Here is a 15026-nt window from a genome sequence, read left to right on the forward strand (position 1 = left end):
TCTCCCACTCCCCCTGCTTGTGTTCCCTATCTCGCTGTCTCTCTCTCTCTCTCTGTGTCAAATAAATAAAAAAATCTTTAAAAAAAAAGGGGGGGCACACACAAGTATTAACAAAAAGATCCAAAAATCTATTGTTAGCCCAGTCAATCTTGCTGTATGTGGTTCTTGCTAGTCAAATGACTTACGGAACTCCCACCTCACACCAAATAATAGAACTAGTCTCACCTAGGAAACCATAATTTTCCATTACGCTTGGCCAGGGCTCTGCACTGACCCCTGCTTAGCTAACGCTATCAAACATGTGCCTGTGAGATTTTACTTTTTTTTTCTTTCCTTCTAAGGCTGACCAATCTCTTTCTAGTAAAGACATTTGTTTCCTTAGATACAATCAAATGACGTTTAAATTTTAACGGCCAATTAATCAATCTGTCCTTCACAATTATTTCTATTTGGCCGTTCTGATTACACAACGTACCAAAAGCAACCTTACTGCCCTTATTTCCAGATGCTTGGCGGAGGAGAGATGAGACGTGCATTACAGTGCAGTCCCCATATAGCAACAATAATAACCTAAAATGGTCATTTATCAACATCACTCACCATACTTCTTCTAATATAACTGATGGCTTTTTTCATATCCATGCCAGACCAGTTGTTGAGCATATAGCAAATACAGGAGGCACAGTATACAAATCGCATATCGTTTTCACTGCCTTCAGGGACTGCACAGAAGCTGAAAGGAATAACAGTATGATTTATGATTCCATCGCACTATAATATAGTTTTTATTTTTTTGCGGGGGGGAGGGGTGAGAAACACCTACTTCATGTCTTTACTCACAGAAAAACCTATGATTAAATATGGATTTAAAAACCATATACTACTTGTATTAGTCAATAAAGAACAGGACTATATTAACTTGAATAATATAAAATGATCTCTAAATCACCACTCCATTTCAAAGTTCTGATTTCTGGGTAGCTTTATACACTACCAGTTACTCCTTCCCAGATGGCACCACTTGAAGTTTCTTTGCTCCCTATCCCGGACAGTCATGGCACACTAGCTTGAGAATTAATGGGGGGAAAAGCACCTGGGACCCACTGGGCAGTAAGAAATTTCCAAACCCAAGTTTTGACATGTGAAATTTCTCCTAAATGTATATGTAGATAACCACTAACTAACACAATATTGTGTGGTAATTTTTTTTCACCTATTCCATTAAGTTTTAGAGAGGTAACAGTCTGAGTCTGATATCTATTCCTTTATTTGTAAACAAGGAAAAGGTGGCAGTAATCAAGACTATATGGAAACTTTGAGATATTAGTCACATACACTGGCTGAGGTAAAGATTAAGTTCTACAGTATTTCCAATTAATGATAATTTATCTTACAAGTCTAAATTAATTTTCCCCTCATTAAGAACAGTGTCTTTTTAACACTGAAAGGAAACCAGAGATATCAGCTGATGAAGCACTGACATAACAATACAGCAGAATTGGTTTGCAAACTCTTTTCTCTAGATGGTATCAGTTTGCATTTCCTAGATTTGGGGTGCGGTGGGGGGAGGTTTCACCTTAAAACTCTAGGAAGAGTCCTTAAACATACCATACAAACCACCAAATATTACTGAACTAAGTTCTTTTTCTATCCTTTACAAAGGTCACTGAATCTACCTCCACTAGAACGTAATAGTCAATGTTCATTCCTTTCTCCCCCAGTCACTATGTCTTAAGTCACTAGAAGTTCAGAGTAGTGTATGCTTACTTCAAAATATCCTTTTTTTGTCACCCAGAAGGTAAATTAAAGTCCATCCTAATATTAAAACCATTCAGCCACTTACTTAGGAATGTATTCACTGTCTCAGTTTAAACAAGAGAAAAAAACAAGGAGCTCTGCTATTAAGATTTCTTTTTACTGAAATAAGAAATCTTGGATTATTTTTTGATTAGGGATTGTACATAGAGTGAACACTAAAGGATTCTAAAAGGGTTTATGATAAACTCTAAAGTTCCAGTATAGTATTATACCCATTTTTCAGTTCTATAAAATTTTTCCAAAAAAGAAAAGGGAAAAAACCAGAGTGACCCGTACCTTCCATCCTCCAGCTGAAGGGCTCTCAAGCCTGCTAAGCAAGCTTCCTTATTGACTCGGCTTAGGTCATCTCCAAGAATAACTAAGCATGAAAGGCCAGTGTAGGTCATTGCTATGTGGCCACTATCGTAAGGATGAGCCGTTCCAGGATTCTAAATTCAAAATTAACATAATGTTAATTAACTAGTAAACTGAAAATTTATTTCATTAAGTAATCTGACACTAGGTTTCAGGAACTAGTAAAATTAAATGTTTGCACTGACTTATACCAATACCTGATTGAAAAAAACAAACCTTCATTTTGTAGGTCTCAATGTAAGTACAATTGCATGCTTTCCAGGCTACACAATTTTTAAATTTATCCCGCAAACCTCAAGCTTTATGGAAGCAGTTCTGATACACAAATAAACCAAATTATTTGAACTCCGTATGTAGTCAACCGTATTATTTATAACTTAAGTCTCAATGAAGTTAGAAAAGCATACAGCCTTTCAATCAAAAAAGATTTATAAAAGAAATAAAAATTCTTTTACTGAACAAATTCAATACCACAGTAATCACTGTATAAAAATATTATACAGTTGAAAAACCTTATTCTGCTCTCATATACAATTATTTGAGCTTCTAGGAAACATTAGCACTTAGAATAACCATCAACACATTGTGTGTTGGATTAACTACAGTTATCAGAGATCTCTTATGTTACAAAATACGTGACAAAGTAGGAAAGAATCTAAAAGGACCTAAAGAATCTAGGCGCTGACACCGGCAATGGTAAAATTGGATATAAAAAGTGTTTACTATGCCAAGTAACTTGACGTTCCACAATATACAAAGCATTTAGAGTTTTATAATTAATTTCAAATAATCAGCCAATCCTATGAATCAATTTTTTTTTAAAGATTTTTATTTCCTTATTTGACAGAGAGAGAGCACAAGCAGGGGGAGTGGCAGGCAGAGGCTGAGGCAGAGAGAGAAGCAGGCTCCCCGCAAAGCAAGGGAAGTCCTATGTGGGACTCGATCCCAGGACCCCAGGATCATGACCCGAGCCAAAAGCAGTCGCTCAACCAAATGAGCCACCCAGGTGCCCTGAATCAATTATTCTTTAAAAAAGATTTCACTTGAAAAATGTAAAATTTCACATTGTACAAATCTGTCAGTTTAAGAATGTTTTAAGTTTTGGGGCACCAGGGTGGCTCAGTTGATTAAATGGCCAACTCATGATTTCGGATCAGGACATGATCCCAGGGTCCTGAGATTGAGCCCCAGTCCGGCTCCCTGCTCAGTGGTAGTGTGCTTCAGGATTCTCTCTCTTCCTCTGCTCCTCCGCCCCCAAATAAAATCTTTTTTTTAAGATTTTATTTATGAGAGAGAGACAGAGAGAGAGTACAAGAAGGGGGAGCAGCAGAGGCAGAGGGAGAAGCAGGCTCCCCGCTGAGCAGGGAGCCCAATGCAGGACTCGATCCCAGGACCCTGGTGATCACAACCTAAGCCAAAGGCAGGTACTTAATGGACTGAGCCACCCAGGCATTCTCAAATAAACAAATCTTTAAAATAAAAAAAAAAAAAGTTTTTAAGGTTTTTTTTTAATTGAAGAACAGTTGACACACAATGAAGAACGTTTTAATTTTGACAGAATACAAGCATATTTTAAAATTCATCTGTCATAGGTTTCCCTTCTATTTTAGTTTGGATTCATCAGTAATTGCTTCAAATCCTAGAATAATACTCATCATACTAGAAGGTCAAAGTGAAACTTGTACCAAGGTTTTGGTTTAAGCAGACTCCTCTACCCACTATAATAAATGTTAACTTCTACAACCACTGAAATGCATCAAATCCTGCCTCTTACTACTCATTGGCTTGCTTCACTTCCTCCTTCTGGAAAATGGATATTAATACCTCCCTCAAGGGGTTACTGTGAGGATTAAATAAAATTACCGTGACAAAGATGCTAGTTATCCTGATGATGATGCAAGTACAAGGCAAATATCCAAAGGGCCACTACTTCCTGGGAGTCTTGAACTAGGTTCCTGGACCCACCAGGGAGTGGGGAGTGAATCACATTATTTTCCTACTCACCCACCTTCTGTGGTTCCTCACAGAACAAGCTTGCAAGGTGTTCAATACCTTCTATAATCGGAACCCACCCCACCCATCTGGCCTTATATATGCAATTCTTTATGTGGTCTCACAAACATGCCAAACACATTTTCATCTTGCTAACCCTTTCGTTCTGAGTTCCTCCCTAGAGCTCAAACTCTGGTACTCCTGGCTATTCTATTCCATATTTATAATAGCCTGCCTAGAACTCCTAGAGCATATTTCAGTTTTTGGTACTTAAACTAAACATCTACTATGTTAAAAGCACCGTGGGGGGGCGGGGGGAAAGCACCGTGGGGAATCCAAACAGAAATCAAATGTGAAGCTTAACCTTAAGGGCAGAAGAAAGGGTCTGGTCAAGTAATTACAATACAAAGTAGAATGTAATAAGCGTCATGAGGGAGATACAGTAACACAAAGATTTACTTTTTTTTTGTTTTTTTAAAAGATTTTATTTATTTGAGAGAGTGCACAAACAGGGAGTGTGGCAGGCAGAGGGAAAGGGAGAAGCAGACTCCCCGCTGAGCAGAGAGCCCAAAGCGGGGCTTGATTCCAGGACCCTGGGATCATGACCTGAGCCGAAGGCAGACGCTTAACTGACTGAGTCACCCAGGCACCCCAAGATTTATTTTTTTAAATTGTCATCTTATCTTCTGTTAGTCAAATCTGAAGACTGTTTCACTCTATTTTTTTTTAAGTAGGCTCCATGCCCAATGTGGGGCTTGAACTCACCACCCTGAGATCAAGATTTGCATGCTCTACTGACTGAGCCAGCCAGGCGCCCCAGTAACACAAAGACTTAAATAAGGGATTTTTTTCTGCAGCAGAAGAGGAGCTTGGTGGGTGGAAAGGAGAGAAGGCTTTATATATATATGTATTTTTAAAGATTTTATTTATTTATTTGAGAGACAGAGAGAACGAGAGATAGAAAGCACGAGAGGGAAGAGGGTCAGAGGGAGAAGCAGACTCCCTGCCGAGCAGGAAGCCCGATGCGGGACTCGATCCCGGGACTCCAGGATCATGACCTGAGCCGAAGGCAGTCGCTTAACCAACTGAGCCACCCAGGCACCCGAGAAGGCTTTATAGGTAGAAGACAAAAGCAAAGTGGATAAAGAAAATTCTGGGCATCTAGCATGTATTAGAGACAACACATAATTTAACAGAGAATATAGCATTTGTGAAGGAAAACAGTGAGAAAAGTGGGTTGAGAGGATCCATCAGTGTTTCTCAAAAAATACTCTATGGCCATGGAAGGTCCTGGGCATGTATCAGGTAAGGCAATGGCCCGCAGGTGGTTTGGTGGTTTTGGAAGAAAAACTGATGACACTACTGTATTTATATACGTTATCGGACAATCCTGTGTGCCTCCTCAGATTCTTGCGGACTCTCAGCCAACCACTCTCAGTGACAACCCCTGGGAGGCTGATATGAGTCCCCCTGGCATCTCTTGCTCCTTCCACCACTCAAATTCAGATGAACACAATGTGGCATAGAGTGGGACCTGGCCTACCCAGAAGATGCCAGGCGTCTAGGTGAATGACACCAAAAACGGGTGTCAGGAGACTCTGCCAACCAAGGCAAAAATGGTTTCTTCTTCAATTTTATTCCTGTTTAAAAATGTCGTGAGGGAAGACAAGAGCAAGGGGATTGTCAAAAGTGTCAAAGCCCTGGGCGCCTGGGTGGCTCAGTTGGTTAAGCGTCTGCCTTCGGCTCAGGTCATGATCCCGGAGTCCCGGGATCGAGTCCCGCATTGGGCTCCCTGCTCAGCAGGGAGTCTGCTTCTCCCTCTGACCCTCCCCCCTCTCATGCTCTCTCTCTCATTCTCTCTCTCAAATAAATAAATAAATAAAATCTTAAAAAAAAAAAGTATCAAAGCCCTGATTTTATTTCAACCAGGGTGGGTACACAGAAGGGATAGCACTAGGGAATGGTCATCATGACCACTCGTCAGGGCGCTCAGATAGCCTGTCCCCGAGGAGTAAAGGGAGAGCTATCTTCTTCAGGACCAGCATCAGCTGGAAAAGATTGCATTCATAGGAAAAAGGGAACATAGTTTATGAATCCTTTGTTTGCAGACTCCCTGCTAAAAGCAATGGGTACACATGATTGGAGACATCTTGGCAAATTCACAGGACCTTGACACAGGCAGGCAGATCTACAGCCCAAGACAGAGGAAGAAAGCTGAAGCAGTGCCTCTACGAAATCATGTTGCCTTCTCCCAAATCACTGCTATTTATTCCAAAATGTTGAAGCAGAGCATGAAAAAATGGGCAATATGACACTTACATTCAGATTGCAACCGGACAGAAATCTTAACATACTCAGTGTTGCTAGACACTAGCTTATAACCAATATATAAGCAGAGTGACCCCATCAGAGGAAAAGTTTCTATGCTGCGTGGCCCTCTTTCGAAAAAAATGAGGAAGTTTTTCTCTGCTTCTACTATAGAAAAATAGTGATTTTGTGCCGAGATGCAAACACCTTCAGAGCTGGCTCTGGGTCTGCTGCTTTGAGGAAGACAGAAGCTCCTCCCTTTGTGAGGAGTCCCTGCTTTCTACACAGTGTGTGCTGGTACCAAAGCCTCTGGCTGTAACCCTGAAGAGAGCCTGCTTGTTGCCACAAATGTCCTCAAATTCATCACTGCTCAGGTCTTCAATCACTGCCTTGGCAAGAGCTTTTTCTTTTACTCCTAAGAAACGTGAGTCGAATGTAGTCTTTCACTAACATAGAAGTTCTCTGGCTTCCTAGAGAGCAAGCACCAAGCATGAGTGATTTCCAATTCTCCAGGAGATCACCAATAATTTTTATACAAACGACAGGAGGAGAGTCACGATAGTTGGGACAGCAGGGATCTGTGTGTGCATATGGGCTGTGCATTCTGCCAGGAAGTGAGGTGCGGACCACACTCCTTTCAGGAGCTGCACGTATAATGTACATTAGTAGACAGTATCTAGCTATATCAAAACATGGACGCTTGGTTCTGTCTGGGTAATTTCTTAGTTTTCTTTCTCACTAATTTTATCAGCCACCTCCCTCCTTCTTCCTCCTGACCCAGACAGTAACTCACCTTTGATGGATTGAATGGAATACCCAGGTATGAAGAGCCTCGGAAACCACAGCGGTTTAGATTTGATCCTAGAAAATAAATACATGTACTTATTTAGAGTATACTTTATTTTTGTTCGGACTCTACAGCAGTTCAATTAAACATTCTTTCAGAAACTGAGCATTTTAGTATGAAAACTTTGTCACTGTGTCCATTTTCATTCTAGCTAACGGTTTAGTACCAAAGCTTTGTTACTGTGTCCATTTTCATTGGTTAATGCTCACCATGAGCCAGGGCTGTTCTCTTTTTGTGGGAATTTCCTCATTTAACTTTCAAAAAAAATTTTAAGTTTATTTATTTTAAAACAATCTCCACACCCAATGTGGGGCTCGAACTTACAACCCTGGGATCAACAGTCGCACACTCTTCCGACTGAGCCAGCCAGATGCCCTTCTCATTTTCAAACCAGTCAAAGACAAAATAATGATTTCCTACCATGTACCTTCAGTTTATAGCCTACCCCAGTGCATACAAAATGCTTCCATACCTTTTCCATATGATCATTTTTCATGTGATCAACATATTTAACCCCATGCTAAAGGAGAGAAAGCAGAAGCCCAGAGGTTAAGTGACATGTTCAAGGTAACACATCAGAATCTGGAATTCTCATTTCCCATCCAGTGTGTTTTTACTTTAACTCATTGCTTCTTTATATGTGAGCAAACTAAAGGTATAAGCTGTTCTAGTTGCAAAAAATATACGTACTTAGTATTTTAGTATTGGACAAATCTTCATTCTGAGTCTGGAACATAAATTGGCCCAGCCATTATGGAAAATAGTATGGAGGTTCTTCAAAAAATTTTAACTAGAACTACCATATGATCCAGCAATCCACTACCAGGTCTATATCCAAAGGAAACAGGATCACTACCTCGAAGATATGTCTGCAACCCTGTGATCACTGCAACATAATTTATAATAGCCAAGACATGGAAACAACCTAAGCGTCCAATGACAGATGAGTGGATAAAGAAAATTTCTCTCTTTCTCTCTCTGTTCGTCACACACACACACACACACACACACACAACACCAGAATGTTATTCATCCATAAAAGAGAAAATTCTGCCTTATGTGACATAATACATGGAACTTGAGGGCATTATGCCACATGAAGCAGGTCAGAGAGAGAAGAAATACTATAATACTTTATGTCCTCACTTATATGTGGAATTTAAAAAGGCTGAACTCACAGAAACAGAGTAGAATAGTGGCTGTCAGGGGCTGAGAGAAACAGGGAGATGTTGGGCAAAAGTACAAACGTCTACCTGTAAGATGAGTAAATTCTGGGGATCTAATGTACAGCATGATAGCTATAATTCATAGGACTGTATCATATCCTTGAGAGTTATAAGGAGAGTGGGGCGCCTGGGTGGCTCAGTTGTTGGACGTCTGCTTTCAGCTCAGGTCATGATCCCGGGGTCCTGGGATCGAGCCCTACATCAGGCTCCCTGCTCAGCGGGGAGTTTGCTTCTCCCTCTCTTGCTCCCCCTGCTTGTGTTCTCGTTTTCTGTCAAATAAATAAATAAAATCTCAAAAAAATAAGTTATAAGGAGAAATCTTAAATGTTGTTACCACACACACACACACACACACACAAAAGGAAATTATGTGAGGGGATTGTGGTAATCATTTTGCAATACAGTCATGTATCAAATCATCATGTTGTACACCTTACACTCATATATATGTCAATAATACCTCTATAAAGCTGGAAAAAAATAACTATAAATGAAAAATTAGTTACACCCACAATAAGAAAGTAATTATGGTTTTGATAGCTATTAGAAAATCAGCATGACAGATGTAGAGGACAGAAGTGAAGTATCCACAGAATGTACATGCATTTTAATAAAAAGTCAAGTAGATTTGGAGTGCCTTGGTGGTGCAGTCAGTTGACTGCTTGACTCTTGGTGTCAGATGAAGTGTGATCTCAGGGTCATGAGATCAAGCCCCACGTCTGGCTCCACGCTCAGCACAGAGTCTGTTTGTGTTTCTCTCACCGTCTCCCTCTGCCCCTCTCCCTGTGCTTTCTCACTCTCTCTAAAAATAAATAAATCTTAAAAAAAAATCAAGTAGATGTATAAATAGGTTGGTTTCTTTTTTTTAAAGATTTTATTTATTTGACAGAGAGAGAGAGAGACAGTGAGAGAGGGAACACAAGCAGGGAGAGTGGGAGAGGGAGAAGCAGGCTTCCCGCCGAACAGGGAGCTCGATGCAGGGCTTGATCCCAGGGCCCTGGGATCATGACCCGAGATGAAGGCAGACGCTTAACAACTGAGCCACCCAGGCGCCCCTATAAATAGGTTTTGAGGTGAGAAACTAGTTTCATATCTCTTATGACTGGAACATGACTAATTCATACTAATTAGTTTTCACTCTTCTTTTTCTTCAAATCAGGTACTCTATTCAGCTTTTTATCTCCAATAACACTTAGAATAGTAACTTAAACATTAATTTCTTGAACAATTTAGGGAACTTTACCCACTAAATGTAAAACTTTCCACTAACCACCTTCCCCCTTTAACAAAAAATTTACACGAAAAAGGGTATTGTCTAATGGTGAAGATACTAAGAAACACAGTTCTCCCATCTTTACTAAAGATTTTGCTAAAAAATGGGTAAGCCACTTAAGACTTGTCAATATACAGTAAGAATAATAAAAAGGCTCAGACTCTGACTGGATAATGATACATCTGAGAATTTACTCCAGTAACTTCCAATATAAGAAAGGTCACATGCACAGAAACACGCAATGTAGTATTACACCGGTAAAATCCGGAAGCAAACAGAAGTCCAACAGGTTAATGCAACACTCTATCTCCTCAAAGGAACATTAAACTGCTGCTAAAATACTTAGGGAAAACTATGTAGCAATATGGAGAAATGATCAAAAGTAGGACACAAACATTTCCGTGACTATGTTTATAATTAAGCAAAGGATGCTTTATCAACAAAACCCAGAAGGGAATAAACAAAAGAAAATTATGTGGTATGACAGGAGAGTGAATTTTGTTCTTTGTATGAGTCATTTGTGCCCTAACAAATTATCACAAACTTACTACCTTGAAACCACACCCATTTATTGTCGCGCAGTTCTGTACGTTCCGAAGTCCGTGAGGTCCACCAGGCTGGACCGGGGTGCTGGTAGGGGCTGCACTCCCTGCTAGAGGCTCTGGGGAACAATGCCCCTCAAGTTCCTTCAGCTTGTTTGGCGGGTGTGGGACTGAGGGCTCCAAGTGTTTGCTCACTCCTGGAGGCCATTCCTGCCACTGCTTGCATCTGGGCCCCTGTACCGCCTTCTCCTTGAAAGGGCTCATGTGGTTGTACTGGGCAACACCTAGCACACTCCCCCCGCCCCCCCCCCCCCCCCCCCCGCCCATGAAACAACTGCAGGTAATCTCCCTATTCTGACGTCAGCTGATTAGTAACCTTAACTTCATCTTCAAAGTCCAGTGTTCAGACACTAGTCTGAACAACCACTAAAACCAATAAAACTTCCACCACATCAACAATAAGGTGGTTTTGCTTTCTTATCATTCGTGTATTCACTGGAGTATCACTTTTTTTTTAAGTTTTATTTCTTTTTAAGTAATCTCTACACCCAACATGGGGCTCAAACTCAAAACCCTGAGATCAAGAATTGCATGCTTTTCCAACTGAGCCAGCCAGGCACCCCTGGAGTCGCACTTTTAATTTCCTTCAAGAACCTTTCCTTTGCATACACAACGTGGCCAACTGGCATAAGAGACCTAGCTTTCAGCCTATTTAGGCTTTTGACATGCTTTCCTCACCAAGCTTAATCATTTCTAGCTTATTATGTAGAGCGAGATGTGCGACTCTTCCTTTCACTTGAACACTCAGAGGTCATTGTGGGGTTACTAATTGGCCTAATTTCAGTACTGCTGTGTCTCAGGAATTAAGGAGCCCTGAGGAGAGGGAAGAAGGGGAACCGCTGCTCAGTGGAGCAGTCACAACACACACATTTATCATTTAAGTGCACCATCCTATATGGGCACAATTTGTCGTATCCCGAAACAATCAGAATAATAACATCAAAGATCAATGATCACAGATCATCATAGTAAATATAATGAAAAAGTATGAATCATTGCAAAATGTAAAACAGAGACCTGAAGTGAGCAAATGTTAGAAAAATGGCACCAATAGACTTGCACGACACAGAGTTGCCACAAACCTTCCATCTGTAAAAAAAATGCAGTATCTGCAAGGCGTATTAAAGTGAAGTGCAATAACATGAGGAACGCCTGTTAGGGTTACAAAAAATCTCCTTCTGAATGAAATATTTCCTTACAGGTAAATGACTAAACAGTATTTCTATTTGTTCATTTCTATGTTTTTAGCTTATTTACATCAATAACTTTCCTGAAAATTTCAGCATCAAAAATACTGATGTTCAAAAACATCATCAAAGGTTAGGAGACTGCGGCATGGCCATGTGGAGTCAAACTCAAGATCCCATTCTTACTAGCTCTGTGTTCTACAGGCAAATAACACCCTCTCTGAGCTAGTTCCTTCCATTTCTGAACGAGGAACAGTCATGTAGAGCAAGCAGTATTTTGCAGGGTTCTTGTAAGGTTTAAAGGACACGGGCAGATTATGCTCAGCACAGTAACCAAGGCATAGTCAACAGTAACCAGTTCGAACAGATTCATTAGCTTTTTACAAAAGTGAAATAGGAGGAAAGTAACAGCTTCTGTGTAATTGATCAAGAAAAGTTTTTTAAAAAAAGATTTTATTTATTTATTTATTTATTTATTTATTTATTTATTTAGAGCATGCATGCGAACACTGAGGAGAAACAGAGGGAGAGGGAGAGGGAGAAGCAGGCTCTCCGCTGAGCATGGAGCCGAGTACAGAGCCCGCATCGGGCTCTCATGACCTGAGCCGAAGGCAGACGCTTAACTGACTGAGCCACCGAGGCAACCCCAAGAAAAGTTTCTGTAAAATCAAAATGCCTTCTCTTCCCCCTTTTCAAGACTGTATACTGTCACTGAAAAAAAAATTCATTAGGCAATCCTTTTTGATTCTTGTCAAGATTTGTCTGCTATTGTGCTTTCCTTTATAATTCTAGTTAGCTTCCCATGATAATTATTAAGTATAAACGCACAATTCATTCCCAATTTACAACGGGATGCATATTCCCGAGACTAAGCTTCCTTGGAGGTTGTTAGATGGCGCCATCTAGTGTTCCTAATTCAGTAGCGGCGAAATAAAACGGAAGGGTGGGTCTGGGTCCCAACAGGATCAATTGCATAGTCTGAAAAAATATACAGGCTTCTTGGGTCCTATCTCAGGCCCACATCAAAACCCTCAGAGTAGGGCCTGGACAATCATACATAAAAATAAAAACAATCCCTGTTTGACAGACAAGTCAGAATCGAGAGCCACTGATGTGGTGAATGTATCCTCTACTATCAGAGGCACAGAGTCAAACTAGTTTATCTTGTTACGGGGAAGTCGTTTAGATAGCAATATATCATAAGCATCCAGATACACCTTACACAACTCCTTGTTTCAGACTGTCAAGAGACCTAGACAAGGTGAATAAAACATTCTAGAGCCTACAAAATGGGTTTGTATACCTATTTTCTAAATTTCACAGATTAGTTTCAGAGTCAGACCTAGGCCAACTAAGGAAAAGGCAGGTGGGAGACTTCTTTTCATAGATAGAGACTTAACAGTTTCATGCAACAAAACAGTAAACGGAGAACTGAGGATTGCAGTTGGACTGTGGCAAGATCTGTGGTGTGGCCTACCAGACACACGATGAGGGACAGTTGGGCACATAATCACTACGGGGCTCTATGCAAAAAATTCTTGATCTATAATTCTTCCAAAATAGACATGCTATAATTTTTAAAATGTGCAACATGCTCAGTTTAGGCACATGCAACTATACTTACACTTGTAGGCATGTTATTTTAAAAAGGCAGCAATGGGACTTTAAAAATCTACTTTAAAAAAAATCTTACGGGAAAACACACATGATAAACAGAGCACCTATTGTATGGAATCAGTACTGGAAATCTCCAGGAATGGGAATCTCAAAGGACCAGAAAACAGAAAACTGTACTCTAATTTTGCCTTTAGCATTAATGAGCTATATTATCATGGACAAATTATTCATTCCTTTGGATCTTAATATCCTCATGTGTACAATGACGGACTATAATATTCCTTGCTCTGTTCTAGCTCCAAAATTCTCTGGCTGTGTCCTTGATGAGAGAAGGGAACACACAACTCCCAGCCTGATCCCCTGTTTCCTAAACACTTTCTGAGGTTGACGGGAAGGGCCCCAACCCTCCAATGGTTTGACCACATACTTATAGTAAGGTACCACTGGGGTCTTTACAACCCTGGGGTCAAGTGAAAAGCCAGGGTTAACTCTGATTAAATATTCATGATGTACTTAAGTGTCACACATGACAGTCTCCACAAGGGACCTATACACTTCACCAGTAAAGCAGCACTGGGGCCTGGGAGTCAGAAGCCTGGGATTTCAGTCTGACTCTCAGAAGCCTGGGATTTCAGTCTGACTCTATCACTTAATAGCTATGTGTGGCCTCAGGCAGGTCTCTTAATCACTGTCTCTCATTTTCCTTGTCTGGGGAAGGCAGATTAGGGGAAGAACAAATTTGACAATGTATTTGACAGTGCCTTAAAAATCATAAAATTTTAATTAACATACAGCATTATTTCTGCATTAGCAAAATATCAATGTATTTGCTGTGCATAATAACCCTGCAACATTAAATTTTTTATTTTTGTTGTGTTTTGAGGAGAGGTTCAAGCTTTTTCTAACTTGAATTTTTAAATATGGAAACCTACTGTGAATACACAAACAATGCAGGTATGCAGATTAAAATTAAGTACTACCTTATCCTGCCGTCCCGCCAAGTCTGTTCCCAACTCCCCCCCCCAAGATTTTCTATGTGTCCTTTCAGAGTTTTCACTGTATGTTGATAGCCAAAGATTGTTGAAACATCTCTGTAGATGTTGGTATTTATAATTTAACCATATACGAACATTTTCATGTTGGTATATACATAGATCTACCTCGATCACTTAATACTGCATAGTATTCTTGGTAGACCATAGTTTAGTTAACTGTTTCACTTCCGTGCACATTTACTCCCCTTCTACTTGGTCAGTGTAACGAACAATGCCAAAACATGTTCTACACAGATTTTTGTGCACGTTATTAGTTTCCTGAGGTATCAAATTCTCACAAATCTGGAGGATTTCAACAATGGAAATTTATTCTCTTGGAGTTCTGGAAACCAGAAGTCCAAAATCAAGGTGTTGGCAGGACCAGTTCCTTCTGGAGGTTCTGAGGGAGAAACCGTTTCATGCTTTTCTCTCAACTTCTAGTGGCTCTGGACAATCCTGGCATTCCTCTACGTAGTAAGCATCACTCTAACCTCCACCTCTACCCTAACAGGGCCTTCCCCTCAGGGCCTGGAATCTCCCTCTTCCCTTCTCCTAGGAGGACACCAGTCACTGATCTGGAGATGCTTACCTTAATTACATCCGCAAAGGCCTTTCTTCCATCTAAGGTCATATTCTGAGGTTCTGAGAGGACCTATCTTTTCGGGGCCATTATTCAACCCACTACAACACACACGAGAATATGTCAGATGCGATAAAAGATTTTACTAAAAAATGCCTCTCAAAAGGTTACAATGATTTTCACTTTCAC

The 15026-nt window shown here is 40.4% G+C and overlaps 1 protein-coding gene across 2 annotated transcripts in view; it reads right to left on the bottom strand.

The window, feature by feature from the left end:
* PGGT1B (protein geranylgeranyltransferase type I subunit beta) overlaps positions 1-15026 on the bottom strand; it is a 53684-nt gene that overhangs the window by 23595 nt on the left and 15063 nt on the right. For both annotated transcript variants that reach the window (XM_027606851.2, XM_027606853.2), the window contains exons 3-5: positions 7265-7332; positions 2095-2246; positions 601-733 (exon numbers count right to left, since the gene is read on the bottom strand). In XM_027606851.2, the coding sequence (XP_027462652.1) occupies positions 601-733; positions 2095-2246; positions 7265-7332 (353 nt within the window). The remainder of the gene's footprint in view (positions 1-600; positions 734-2094; positions 2247-7264; positions 7333-15026) is intronic.

Source organism: Zalophus californianus, chromosome 5 (assembly GCF_009762305.2).
Source record: "Zalophus californianus isolate mZalCal1 chromosome 5, mZalCal1.pri.v2, whole genome shotgun sequence".
Lineage (NCBI taxonomy): Eukaryota > Metazoa > Chordata > Mammalia > Carnivora > Otariidae > Zalophus > Zalophus californianus.